Below are 15,312 nucleotides of genomic sequence, written 5' to 3' on the forward strand. Positions count from 1 at the left end.
CCATTCCATTCATGTTCAGGGCGTGATAAAATGAGTTACATCGTAGCAGAAATCGAAACGCAAGGAGAAATGATGTCAATGCCGAGGTTCGAGTGTTGCGGTTGCTAACAGTGATCGGCGCGAAATAGGATCTGTTCTGTGGAATGCGTCGCGGGCGTGTTTATCGAGAGAGTTCAGATAAAGGTTGAACAAAATGAAACTTTGATAAGGAGCAGTAGAAAAGAGATCAAACACAAGTCAAGCTTCAAATTAAGATTAATTATATGTTCAGGAAGCGATATTACGCTAGATAACGAAGAATAAAATTCGTAGAAAGAAGCGTATTTTGCACGTATTAGAATTTGTCTGTTACACCCACTTATAGAGATTAATCCAAGTCCTCATACTGGTTTTGGGTCGTCTTATGTTTTTCGTCCTTTTAGTTTCCTGTATAGTATTTTTGGCAGTCTGTCATCTTCAATCCTGCTGACACGCGATTCCATTTTATTCTGTATTTAAAATTTATTATCTGTTTTGCCGTCTGAGTTGGACATAAATTTCTATGGTATGACTATTTTCTATCAAAGTTCATCGTCTTCAGATCCACGTAGTTGGGTAGGTAGTCTGTCTTATCCATGTGGAACCACAAATCAGAATGGAAACGACAGGCAACTTTAACGCAGTTCGACACATCTGAAGATGATCAGCTGTGGCTGTAACTAATTATACCTTAAAAATAAATTTGTAATTAAGACGGCACAGTGAACAATAAATATGAAATTTCAACATATTTGTGAAGTATCTGGTGACGAATATGGCGGTACTATTCCTACATTGTTTCTTGTTTTCTTTCCGGTTACAGACATTAAAACTAATTCTGCTGTTAATTACGTTTTTCTCTTTTGATCTTGTCCTGAATATTCCGGTACCTGTCTGAGAATTCTCACATCCGCATCTAGTGCTTTATGCGTCATATTTTTCCTGGTTTCACTTCCATACTTCAGAACTGGGAGTAACAGTGTTTTTGTAAAATTTCAGATGTGTCTCTTTCCTTATTTTCCTTTGCATGGTTCGCCATTAAGTTAAATTTTTGTATTGTATACTGAAAATGAGTATCTTCTTCATGTGATGTATTACGTCGTAAATATTTAAAATTTATTAGTTGCTTTACTGTTTTCCTATTTATTACAATTGGACTAATTTTGTCTTTCGCATACGATGCCGTCACTTTCGTTTTGTTGCCAAATACAGAGAAGTCGTTTGCAGCACAGATTATTTGTACATATTTCATACGGCGCCCTTTGTAGATTGTTTACTCCGTTCGCAACAATAAACATGGTCATCTGCAAATAACATCGTCAGTGTATAATCGGAGTTTTTAAGACTGAAAAAGAAAATTGTTAATTTATCCGTTCCAAAAGAATTTCGTTTGTAAACTGCAGCCTAATATAAACGTATGTTGTGTGCCCTCTGTTTTAATTACGTTTGCCTGCGTTTGTATCACGTATCTAGTACTGCGGAATTCTGTAAAATTATACGTTCGGAGCATAACACGTCATTAAAATTAAAAATGGTCGTTAATAAAGTCTGAAAGTAGGAAGGTGTTAGTTTTTCAAAAGTGTTATTGCAGAAGAACTGTTAAGCATTAACGCCAATATTAAACACAAAGCAACAGAGACTGTGAGGGAAACGGGTGGTTGATGCCTGTGACAAGAAGGAACATGTTCGAGGACCAGGTTCTGAAGCATCTGGTTTAGTGAATGCAAAATACGGGCTCGTGTGGGGGGTAATAATTGAAGACATGCGCGGAAAAACTGGCTAACTCTCAAATATAAAAGCATAGCGATAAGTGTTGCCATCTGTTGCCGGGTACAGGAACTATCAAAATTGACATTGGTGTCACCCCAAGTGATATTTAGGGCTGAAACCAATGTCAATTTTGATATTTCCCGCATTCAGCAACAGATGGCAACACTTCTGATTTTTTACATTGGAGGTTTAGCTCGTTTTTCCGCGCATATCTTCAATTCTATCTGAAGGCAGTACGTGGATTGAGTTCTGCCATAGTGGGTAATCAGAGATGAAGAACTCAAGGCAGGATCGATCATACGAAATGGGGAATTGATTCAGGCATGTCACACGGAGGCATTTACTGGAAATATATTTAGCATTATCCAATATTATCCATCCACCTTCTATTAGGTCGACGCCTACGTCCCTTTTAATCTCATGGATTCCAGCAAAGAACCTGACTGTCCATCTACCATTCAGTCTCGTATTTGTATGTCCCGTCCATATCTGTTTCATTTTCATTTCCGTCACATTTCTGTCTTTCACTTCAGTTTGTTCCCCTATCCATTTATTTATTTTCCTGTCTATACCAATAACTCGCAACACACAGCTCTCTTGCTCTATGAACAACTCTCAGGTTCCGGATAGTTTTCGCATGAAAAGTTGATTCACTTTCGCAAGTCCAAAAACCGGCAATAATCACCGATTGGGAGTTTCCTTTTCAAACTCATCGGAAGCTTTGTTTCGAAAGCCCAAATTAGTTTACCGAAAACTAATTTACAGGACCGATGGCCTCAGCAGTTTGGACCCTTGGGAATTCACACCACACACACACACACACACACACACACACACACACACACACACACACACTAATTTACATCTTCTTATGTCCATCCAGTAGGCTTCTTCGACGACGTACTTAATTTGTACTATTTTCATTTCGATACACTAATTTTTGTTTTAGGATAATTGGTATTCAACCTAATATCATGCTTGTCCTATTAATTTCTTCCATTACTTGTTGAAATTTATGTGCACAGAAGGCAAATTGCGCATTGTAATAAGCAAAATTGTGATTTTTGTATCTGACACTCCTCGATGCAGACTGGCTGTTTAAATCTTTTGCTTATCTGCGTGAAATTAAAGTCTTTTTTTCCGGTAAATAATAATAATACAGAATAAATAACCGGTTGAACGCTTTCGTAATAGAACCAAGTAGTTGCACAACGTAGACAACACCGCACTAAAGTGGTGTCACACGTAGCCCATTGTGCAGACAATTGTACTCCATAATGTGTGTCTGGTTTTTTTTTGTACATCGGCGCTCAGATTCGCATTATTCTATTTCTTATTGTTTTGTACGCTCTGAATGCTATTGTATAAAAGGCAGAGGCTTCACATACTGTTTAAAAAAGTTTGTGTTGGAAAAAAGAAATTTCGCAACTTTTCGAATGAAATTTGTGTTAAGTACAGAACGAAATGGGTAGGTGTACTTAAAGAGATGCTCAGAGAGCAAATAAACGGAAAAGTTACTTACCAGTCATCCGAAGTAAAAAAGAGGAGAAGAAGAATATATCATCCATTAAGCCACAGGTAAGAATAATGAAGGCAGGAGCAAATATCAAGCATAAAACCAGTTTTTTCGTCCTGTTCACTCGATGAGCCGCAATCGCTAAACTGATGCGTCCGCACTTGTAAGTCAGTTATTAATCATTCCAAGAGCGATTGGAACTGGTTATTTCTCGGCACTTTCAGAGGATAAATGGCATCTTAGTCCATGCGGCTGAGTGTCTCATCTAGCAGCTTCGAAAAATAGTTTAAAACTTTAACAGGTGGCTTTTAAGCCAGAAAAATAGAGAAAATAATATCTGAATAGGATTTCGACGTTCGCTAATTTCTTGTATGTACTCGTGAAGCACTCCCCTTAGGGATGTCGTATGTCTCACGATATACTTTAACGAAGTGAAGTAGCTGCTTGAAACTGCGTTAGTAGTAACTGTCGTTATATTGTTTTAAACCTTATATATTTATGTAGCTGATTCAACCACAAAAATGAACAGGAAAGTCGCTCCTTTGGGGAAAAAAATGGGCTGCTGCTTCCTGTGTTGTACTAAATACGTATCTGACTGGGACATCATATACTGTTTGAGCGGAAATAGCCAAGCAGCAAACTGCGTTTCTTTTTGTCGAAAGCGGTCAAACAGGAAACACAGCTACGTTCACCGGAAAGTCGTAGCAGCGTTTTATCGTATGATTGCTCTTGGGAATTGCCGGAAATGACGAGATTAGTATTTCTGGATGTTGGAAAATTGCCTCTGTGAATGTTGCACTTGATCCGATTAAACAACTCTTTTCCTTCTGTACTTAATGCCTTAGCGTGGGAGGCTATAATTATTCTAGTTTTCCGTCCGTAAATATTAACGGAGTTATTGTGTTTTAAGTGCAATGTTTTTGTGCCAAGGGTTGGAATGAATTTCTATTTATCATCCTTTGTGGTGTATTTACGGGTGCAAGTTTTTCCATATAATAGTGACCTCGTAGACAGATTTTTGTTATTTAATTATTATATGAGTTTTAAAAGCCTCCACATCATGTAAAGAGTTGGCACGAAATTGTTTCTAATTTGTTTGTAGTTGTTCACAGAGATTGCTTGTGAGTAGTTTCGTTTCCTCGAAACGAGGATCAGACGTTAAAATTGACTGGAGAAGAACATAATTGAGTAACGACATGCGTAACTGCTACAATGAAAATGTTATTCCTCGAGAACCTGTACGAATAAAGGAAGCTAAGATTCAGTTACGTTTGACTGCTTTCCGCACGCTGCCAACTTTAACTCACAGACGACGCTGTATTGAATGCGTCTTACGCGGTGACAAGCGAGATGATTTCAAACTCTGTTGCATAAAACATTTCAGCGATGTGTAACTCTGCGTGTACTTAAACTATTTGTAGCTGTAGATGCAGTGTTAGCTAAGGTTGGCAACGATCAGATATTGATCAGTATAGGTCTATGTTTACATGTACATCTAAAACGTCATATGCTATCTTACGGTGTAAGGCTGAGGGTACTTTCGGACTTCGCTGTTTCGTTCGCGAATTTTGGGAGGCCTTAGAGTGAGCTCTAATTATTCCGATTCTCTCGTTATGCACATTTCGTGAGACCTACAGGCTAAGACTTCTCTTGGAACGTACGCTGTCAGTATTCTAACTGTAAACGTCTGTGAGATGCGCTTTGCCTCTCTTGTAGCGTCAGCACAGCAGTTTGCAGAGAATCTGCATAACGCTCTCGTGCTTTTTAAATGAACGCCGCTGTTCGCTGGATCTCTATCTCACCTTTTAATCCAAGCTGGTAAGGGACCCAGACCGGAGCAATACTAAAGAACTATCGAGCGAGTATTTCGGAAGATGCTTCTGTCGTGGATGAACTGCATACCCTTGACATGCTCCCAATGTATTTCAACCCGCTATCCTTTTCCTACAACCAGTTTTATGTGGTCATCCTACAGGGGTCGACAAAAATATGGAAACACAAAAAGAAACAACATATTTCCTTGACCAGTACGGTGGAGAAATTACGTTGGATTTTAAACAGTCGTCTCGAAATGGGTAAACACGGGTTCTGTGAGGCTTTCAAGGGACTCTTATACCATTTTTCTGTAAAATAGAGACCAGGTCAGGTAACGATAATAATAATGTCGTGTGACTAGGGCCTCCCGTCGGGTAGACCGTTCGCCTGGTGCAACTCTTTCGATTTGGCGCCACTTCGGTGACTTGCGCGTTGATGGGGATGAAATGATGATGATTAGGACAACACAGCACCCAGTCCCGGAGCGGAGAAAATCTCCGACCCAGCTGGGAATCGAACCCGGGCCCTTAGGATTGACATTCCGTCACGCTGACCACTCAGCTACCAGGGGCGGACCAGGTAACGATGATATAGGTAGATAGTGTTCACTCATCCTGTGGTATCAATAGCTACGTGCCACATCGTAGGTGCGTTCTACTAGGTTGGCACTACGACAGACACCGACGACAGCGAGCTCTAGCCGGAGCGGGAGAGCTCTACGACCTCCGCTCCAGATTTTGCCCATTTGATCAAGAGCAGACGGCCGGGAGACTTCGCGTGCCATTGAGACTATGTACTACTTACGACGGGTCTAAGGCTTCGCACCTCAGTGCAAATTTATGTATTCATTTAATATTGTGAGATAGTAAAAGCATTTCTGAGAGCAGTACCGAGAATCGTACCTCACCTGCTCCTACTCACTTCCTACATTCGGCCTACCCGTTCAGTTTACAGGAGCAGACCCACGCGCCGCCTTCCAGGCGGGACACAAAACATCCTTCCCTAAAAAGAACCCCCAAGTTTCACATCTGGCGAGTGTGGTGGTCGCGGGAGACGCGACACGTCATCCTTGTGCTCCCAGAACCAGTCCTCAACAATGGAGTCTGCGTGAACGGGGGTCCTTTCGTCACACTGGGGAACAAACACTGTACCATGGGCTGGACCTGACCAGCCAGAGTGGTCACATAATACTTGGCAGTAATGCCACATTGCAGAGTAACCTTGGGGCCCGTGGAATACCACTGTACGGTTGCCCAAATCATCGTCGAACGCACGACACGTTTCACTATTGGACGTTAACTCGGCCAGAAGTTGAAAACGGTATGATGCAGGACTCACCCGACGGAGTGGATTTCTTCTATTGCTCTATAAGTCTAGTTTTTATGGCTTTGGCGCCCATGTTAGGGACATTTGAATAAAAAATTTGTGGTTTTGGAGTTCCATTTCGCCCTGCAGTTTCCCGGTTTTGGAGCTCCCTTTCGCGATTGCGACATTCAGTGACTTTTGCAGCTGTCGTCCTCTTATTTTTCGTCACAATCCTCTCAAATGACCGTCTATGAAGATTACTCAACATAATCTTTCACCGCGGTGTGACTTATCGAATGACGTTTTTCCGCATTCCCTGTATGCGGTATAAACGTTTAAATTTTCTATACGGTGCCTCTTGAAGCACCGAACACTTTGGCTACCTTGGTTAGGGAAACACCCACCATACGAACACGAATTTGCCCATGTTCTAATTCACTTAGCCGGGCACTGTGGCCAAGCGGTTCTAGACGCTTCAGTACGGACCCGCGCTGCTGCTACGGTCGCAGACTTAGCTCCGACATAAAGCATTGACAACTGCGCAGAACACCGTTGTGACCACGACTGACACTTGGGATCTATTGAAGATATAGCACAGGTGCCGTTTGTGGTCAAATACAACAGTGCAACCTGCAGGCGTGGACAGCATCTGCATCTGTGTTCAAAGATGCATTTTTTTGCGATGTTTCTATATTTTTGTACAACCTGTATAGTTTATGTCGAACCTGACGGTTAGTCCTAGTGTTTTACAATTCTTAGGGCAACTGTTTCCAGTGATTTATCATGAATAGTGCAATCGAGAAGTAATAGGATCCTTCGCCTGTTTATCAGGATATACTATATTTATTTGAGTTTAGAGTTAACTTCCAGTCTTTACACTAATCGTGCGCAACTGTCTTCTGGCGTTGTAGCTCTCCGGTATACACCAGCATCGTTCGTGAAGCGCCTCACAGAGTTTCCGACATTACTCACTGGATTATTTATACACTACTGGCCATTGAAATTGCTACACCACGAAGAAGACGTGCTACAGACGCGAAACTTAGCCGACAGGAAGAAGATGCTGTGATAGGCAAATGATTAGCTTTTCAGAGCATTCACACAAGCTTGGCGCCGGTGGCGACACTTACAACGTGCTGATAAGAGGAAAGTTTCCAACCGATTTCTCATACACAAACAGCAGTTGACCGGCGTTGCCTGGTGAAACGTTGTTGTGATGCCTCGTGCAAGGAGGAGAAATGCGTACCATCGCGTTTCCGACTTTGATAAAGGTTGGATTGTAGCCTATCGCGATTGTGGTTTATCGTATAGCGACATTGCTGCTCGCGTTGGTCGAGATCCAATGACTGTTGGCAGAATATGGAATCGGTGGGTTCAGGAGGGTAATACGGAACGTCGTGCTGGATCCCAACGGCCTCGTATTACTAGCAGTCGAGATGACAGGCATCTTATCCGCTTGGCTGTAACGGATCGTGCAGTCACGTCTCGATCCCTGAGTCAACAGATGGGGACGTTTGCAAGACAGCAACCATCTGCACGAACAGTTCGACGACGTTTGCAGCAGCATGGACTACTAGCTCGGACACCATGGCTGCGGTTACCCTTGACGCTGCATCACAGGAGCGTCTGCGATGGCGTACTCAACGACGAACCTGGGTGCACGAATGGCAAAACGTCATTTTTTCGGATGAATCCAAATTCTGTTTACAGCATCATGATGGTCGCATCCGTGTTTGGCAAAATCGCGGTGAACGCACATTGGAAACATGTATTCGTCATGATGGTATGGGGTCGCATTGTACAGGTCTCGGTCACCTTTTGTTCGCATTGACAGCACTTTGAACAGTGAACGTTACATTTCAGATGTGTTACGACCCGTGGCTCTACCCTTCATCCGATCCCTGCGAAACCCTACATTTCGGCAGGATAATGCACAACCGCATGTTGCAGGTCCTGTAGGGACCTTTCTGGATACAGAAAATGTTCGACTGCTGCCCTGCCCAGCACATTCTCCAGATCTCTCACCAATTGAAAACGTCTGCTCAATGGTGGCCGAGCAACTGTCGCCTCACAATACGCCAGTCACTACTCTTGATGAACTGTAGTATCGTGTTGAAGCTGCATGGGCAGCTGTACCTGTACACGCCATCCAAGCTCTGTTTGACTCAATGCACAGGCGTATCAAGGCCGTTATTAGGGCCAGAGGTGGTTGTTCTGGGTACTGATTTCTCAGATCTATGCACCCAAATTGCGTGGTAATGTAGTCACATGTCAGTTCTAGTATACATTTGTTCAATGAATACCCGTCTATCATCTGCATTTCTTCTTGGTGTAGCAATTTTAATGGCCGGTAGTGTATATAAAGTAATGGTCGTAGAATACACTCTTTGGAGTGCTTCTGAACGACTTTTACGCATGTCGATTTCGTCACGCAAGGAATTATCTGTTGAGTTATAGTGTAACGGGTGTTTATTTATCGTAACGAGACGTTAATGGGTTTGCTCATTGGTTGTTTGCGCAGGCTACCTTCTGACGCGCGTCGAGGGCAAGATCGGCTCTCCAGAGAAGCCGCTGTCCGACCTGGGCCTGATCTCGTACCGCAGCTACTGGAAGGACGTCCTGCTGCAGTACCTCTGCAACTTCGGCGGCAAGGAGCTCTCCATCAAAGGTACGGCGTTTCCAGCAACCAGTCCCAGCTATCGCGGTCTGTCTTGCCGCGCTGGCGCCGAGTCGTCGTCTTTGGTGCCACTACTGTAGTGTCAGTCGTTTATTTTATAGACAACTACAAGAGTGATTCGAATGGAAACGTTAAAAGTGCAAAAAAAATTTTGTAAGTTTTACTGGCAGTTTGGCACTTGGCAGGAGCTGTCATTGTACGTTAACAAATTGTTAAAAGTTCAACGAAGAACTAGCCAAAGTTGGAAATTTCACTATTTTTATTGACTCCATCACTAGTTTCGGGTCAGAACCCATGTTCAGATCATCGTAACATAGTCAAAAATGTTATTTCTAAAATTGCAAAAGCCATGACAAAAATGTGCGAACACACAGTTCCAGCGCATACATACATTTTTGACATAGTTTTTCCATTTTCAGAAATACCATTTTTGACTGTGTTAAGATGATTAGAAAATGGGTCCTGGTCCAAAACTCGTCATCGAGTCAATAGAAACAATGAAATTTCCAACTTTGGCTGGTTTTTCGTTGTACTAGTTATAAGAAGCTGCTGGCCTACAATTATTCCAGTATGCTGGAAGTTCGTAAATCTTTGAACAGTTTGTGATACTGCATTTTTTCATAACGGAATTAAGCTGTAAATTAAAATAATCTGCTTACCGCTGGGACGATGAGACAGAAATTGCTTACCATTATTCCCTCTGTGCAGGAGTAACTTTGGGCCACGTTAATTTTAAGACAACACCTTTGTCTTTTTCCTGTGGTTTTTCTACAGCTGCCGTCGCATTCCACATACGAGTATCTGTCGCCATCGCGTTATATCTTCTCAAGCTTCTTCATCCTCCTCCATTTCTCTTTTGCTCATGGCCTCCTTTACCCCATGGAACCAGACAACTTTCGGTCGTCCTGTTCTCCTTTTTCTTTGAGGGCGGTACGTCAAAATCTGTTGTTCGCATTGAATGCCCATACCAGAGGCGGTGCCGTTCTTCTATCCTATCTGTTTCTTCCGTGGTCTTGCCGGGATATTCTACATGATCTGAAATAGTCCGTTTCTACAACTCTCGACTTGTTTTCAGTCGCATCCCTACGCTGTTATAGACTCTACAGTAGATATATAGAACATCTTCCTCACTTTCCAACTTATCCTGGAAGACCATAACATAGGATTTAGCTTCTGGATTGCTGTTTTCACGTGGACCACTCTTTGCTGTATTCGGAATTGAATCTTGCAATATGATGCTACTCAAATATTTAAATTCCTTACATACCATGATGTATTGGCAATCTGCTCTTACTTTTCCTACACTTTCTCCACTTGCCTTGTTAAAAATTTACTTTCAGTCCCCATTTATCGTATTATTCTAATAATTTTCTTGGCATAAGGCTGGTATCGTCCTCTTCACAAGCACCGTTAACTTACAATATGGAAAGAACAGTGGGCACCTACATTGATCCTTTGTTATCTGAATACCCAATCCTTCACATTTTGTTCTCCGCATGACTAAGGCTTTCTGGGTGTGTATTCTAAACAACGTAAGAGACAAGCGGTATCCCTACTTCAATCCTGTTGTACCTTTGAAAGGCTGTGGCAAAATTTTATTCCCCACTGTGATTACACATCCAGCAGACTTATATAGGTTGCACATATAAGTGGTAGTCAAATGAGAACCGAGCATCGGCCACAATGGGACGATTGAATGGTTCCATTCAAAAGTAGTCACCACACGCGTTCAGATATTCATCCCAGTGGGAGACGAGACGATCAGTTGCTGTTTCGTAGAACGTGGTCGGCCTCTGACAAGTCCACAACCGAACCCACTGTTGCACTTCCTCGTCAGACTGAAATTGATGTCCATGCATGTCTTTTTTCAGCTCTCCAAAGATGTGAAAATCACACGGTGAACGATCAGGGCTGTGCGGAGGATGTCACAGCGTTTCCCAACTAAATCGTTGAAGCGTAGCCTCCATCCAATTGGCAGTATGGCGACGGGCGTTATCGTCAACAAGATTTTTCCGGCAGAAATCATTCGTGGGCGTTTTGAGTTTATGGTACGCCGCAGTTGCTACAAAGTGTTTCAATAGCGCTGTTCACTGATTGTTCACTGATTGTTATTTCATACTGGAGGAACTCGACGAATAGAGGGTCCTTGCAGTCGAAGGAGAAACTCTTCTTGACCCTAGGTAGTGCCGCCATTTCGACCCCGAGGACAAACGGCAAACCCAACAGTGGGAACATGCTACATCTCCCTGCCAAAGAAATACAAAGCTGTTTACACAATAACCAGCAAGTTCATGATGACCACCTCCTTCAACGGCAGAGGCCCTCCGTTCATAGAGTTCCTCGAGTGTGGAACCAAAATCAGTGCGCAACAATATGAAGACATTTCACAGAAACTGCGACGCGTTGTAAAGTCAAAACGCCCATGAATGCTGTCTGACGGAATCATGCTGTTGCACGATAACGCCCTCTCACACACTGCCGACCGTTTTCTGCGAAACAGAAAATTTGTCGCCTCGTTTCCCAGAGGGATAAGTGTCTTAAGGGGGTAGGACGTCAAACGGGCCGACTTGGAGCAGGAGAGGCATCACACGACATTTTAATTTCCAGTGTCAATACTTTTACAAATAAGTTCATAAAACTTTGTCAGCATGATCAGGAAGGATTCAGGATTCACACTCATTGCAGTGGAAGTTCGAAAACATAACGAAATAATTTTTTTTACTTGCGAAATTTCATTATTTTTTTCACTTACTAATGGCTGCATTTGTCGCTGTAGGTACACTTTTCTTTGTAAGTTAGAGAGATTCTTCGATGAATTTTGCACAGCATACATACCATACTTACAGGTGTATGAAACTCTAGAATTTATTTAATTTATGAAAAAACAAATGAGCTGTTATATTTTAAACTTCATGTTTAGGAAAACACAAATTTTATAGTTAATTATCTCAATTTTTACCACAGTTTTTAATAGATTTGGAAAATTCTAGAGTTTCATACACCTGTAAGTATGGTTTGTATGCTGTGCAAAATTCATCGAAGAATCTCTCTTACCTATGAAGAAAAGTGTACCTATAGCAACAAATGCTGCCATTAGTAAGTGAAAAAAATTATGAAATTTCACATGTAAAAAAAATTACTTTGTTATGTTTTCGAACTTCTACTGCTATGAGTGTGAATTCTGAATCCTTCCTGGTCATGCTGACAAAGTTTTTTGAATTTATTTGTAAAAGTATAGACAGTGCAAATGAAAATGTCCTGTGGTGCCTCTCCTGCTCCAAGTCGGCCCGTTTGACATCCTACCCCCCTTAACACGTGTAGTCATTACTTTTGACTGGAAACATTCTACGCTCTCGCTGTGGCGGTTGTACGGTTTTCATTTGACTGCTTCTTATAAATGCAGAGTCAATATTGCCGATCCTATAGCGAAGAGACATGACGCAACATTAATATTTCTAGGATACACGAAGGGATCTTCCCTGCGTAAGACGTTCTGGGTGCTGTACGCCTCTTCTACGCGGTGTTCGTGGACCACTAAATGAGGACTGTGCAACGTCTAGCGCCAGTGCGAGACACGAAGGGCGTGGGGAGGGCGTGAGGGCGTAACCGGCGGCCTCAGCGGATACTTTTACAGGCCGCGAGCCCGGCAGGGCGAACCGGTTCCCGCGAGCCAGTGCGTTGCCCGGAAGACGGGGTCGCGGAGGACGCGACACCTCGCCGGCTTTGGCTCTGCAGCGGAAATTCGCCTTCCACAGAACGGACGCTCTTAGCGGAATGGCCGCTGCCGTCTGGGAAGACAGGCGCTCCACTCACGCGATTCTTCGCTTCCCAGTACAGCGCGGCGCCATTTACCGCCTGTTGCCGGGATGTTCTACATCTACATACATACTCCGCAATCAACCATACGGTGCGTGGCGGAGGGAACCTCGTACCACAACTAGCATCTTCTCTCCCTGTTCCACTCCCAAACAGAACGAGGGAATAATGACTGCCTATATGCCTCTGTACGAGCCCTAATCTCTCTTATCTTATCTTTGTGGTCTTTCCGCGAAATGTAAGTTGGCGGCAGTAAAATTGTACTGCTGTCAGCCTCAAATGCTGGTTCTTAAATTTCCTCAGTAGCGATTCACGAAAATAACGCCTCCTTTCCTCTACAGACTCCCACCCGAGTTCCTGAAGCATTTCCGTAATACTCGCGTGATGATCAAACCTACCAGTAACAAATCTAGCAGCCCGCCTCTGAATTGCTTCTAAGTCCTCCCTCAATCCGACCTGATAGGGATCCCAAGCGCTCGAGCAGTACTCAAGAATAGGTCGTATTAGTGTTTTATAAGCGGTCTCCTTTACAGATGAAACACATCTTCCCAAAATTCTTCCAATGAACCGAAGACGACTATCCGCATTCCCCACAACTGCCATTACATGCGGGCCCCACTTCATATCGCTCTGCAATGTTACGCCCAAATATTTAATCGACGTGACTGTGTCAAGCGCTACACAACTAATGGAGTATTCAAATATTACAGGATTCTTTTTCCTATTCATCTGCATTAATTTACATTTATCTATATTTAGAGTTAGCTGCCATACTTTACACCAATCACAAATCCTGTCCAAGTCATCTTGTATCCTCCTACAGTCACTCAACGACGACACCTTCCCGTACACCACAGCATCATCAGCAAAGAGCCCCACATTGCTATTCACCCTATCCAAAAGATCATTTATGTAGATAGAAAACAACAGCGGACCTACCACACTTCCCTGGGGCACTCCAGATAATACCCTCACCTCCGATGAACACTCACCATCGAGTACAACGTACTAGGTTCTATTACTTAAGAAGTCTTCGAGCCACTCACATACTTGGGAACCAATCCCATATGCTCGTACCTTAGTTAGGAGTCTGCAGTGGGGTAGCAAGTCAAACGCTTTGCGGAAGTCAAGAAATATGGCATCCGTCCGATACCCTTCATCTATGGTTCGTAAGATATCATGTGAAAAAAGGGCGAGTTGCGTTTCGCAGGAGCGATGCTTTCTAAAGCCGTGCTGATGCATGGATATCAACTTCTCTGTCTCAAGGAACTTCATTATATTCGAACTGAGAATATGTTCGAGAATCCTGCAACAAACCGTTGTTAAGGATATTGGTCTGTAATTTTGAGGATCCGTCCTTGTACCCTTCTTATGTACAGGCGTCACCTGCGCTTTTTTCCAGTCGCTCGGGACTTTGTTTCTGTGTGCTATCCTGTGATGATCGACATTAAAGGGCAGCCGCTGTGCAGTCCAGTTTGTAGAAAAAAAGACGACTGGGTCAGCCGGCCAAGGTTTTCTTAAAGGTATCAAAAAGATTACGTGTGTAAACTTGTTACCGCACATTTGTGTCATGATCAGTAGGTTCTTATTGCAATGAAATCTTGAAACATAACAAATTAGTATAAGGGGAAATCAAAAAGTTTCCTTTCTTCCTTTCGAAGGCCGTGGAGTCCAGAATCTGTATTCCAAGGAGTCGAAATCGCCATGAGCATTGAGACAATCATCCCAGGTTGAAGATACCCTATTGGTAAAACAGAGTGTCCTGCTGCCTGAAGAAGTCCATAGCTGCCTCCTGCACACCCTTCGAGACTTTTTTTAAGGGACCGAAGGCGTGACAATCGCATGGGGAGAGAACGGGACTGTAGGGCGAGTGCTCGAGAGTCTCCCACTTGAGTTGCTGTAACTTCTGCTTTACGATATTTCCCATGTGAGCACGTGCGTTATCATGATGTAGCAGCATCGATCTTGGCGTACCGTTCCACAACGGTAGTTCTCTACAGACATATTCTCCATTCTCCGATGGATGTATACCGGTGTTTGGCCTTCGGCAGCCAAGAAGAGAGTAACAGCACGTCGGTCCTGTTTGGGCGCATTTGGTAATGACATCGACATATTTCACGTTTCCGCATTTACCGCACTTACGTCGGAAAGACACAAATGCTACACTAATCCCTTGCCTACATCGGAGTTACGCTACGTTGCATATACGCCGCAGCAACGCCCTCAAACGGAAACTTTTTGATCGCCCCCTTACAATTAAGAGGTCAACACAGTAAGAACCCATTGGTGATGGTATAAATGTGCTGAAAAATGCGTGGGCAAGAAAAGAAAAACAAAAATTCACATTTCCATAAACAGGCCGAATTTTTTTTTCCTAGGACAGCCCTGTATATCG

General features: G+C 43.2%; 1 protein-coding gene across 1 annotated transcript in view; it reads left to right on the forward strand.

The window, feature by feature from the left end:
• The window catches only part of LOC126416188 (histone acetyltransferase KAT7), a 596,712-nt gene that overhangs the window by 566,527 nt on the left and 14,873 nt on the right, over nucleotides 1-15,312 (forward strand). The window contains exon 9 of the mRNA XM_050083770.1: nucleotides 8,946-9,092. Within this exon, the coding sequence (XP_049939727.1) occupies nucleotides 8,946-9,092 (147 nt within the window). The remainder of the gene's footprint in view (nucleotides 1-8,945; nucleotides 9,093-15,312) is intronic.

This window comes from Schistocerca serialis, chromosome 8 (genome assembly GCF_023864345.2).
Source record: "Schistocerca serialis cubense isolate TAMUIC-IGC-003099 chromosome 8, iqSchSeri2.2, whole genome shotgun sequence".
NCBI classification, from domain to species: Eukaryota; Metazoa; Arthropoda; class Insecta; order Orthoptera; family Acrididae; genus Schistocerca; species Schistocerca serialis.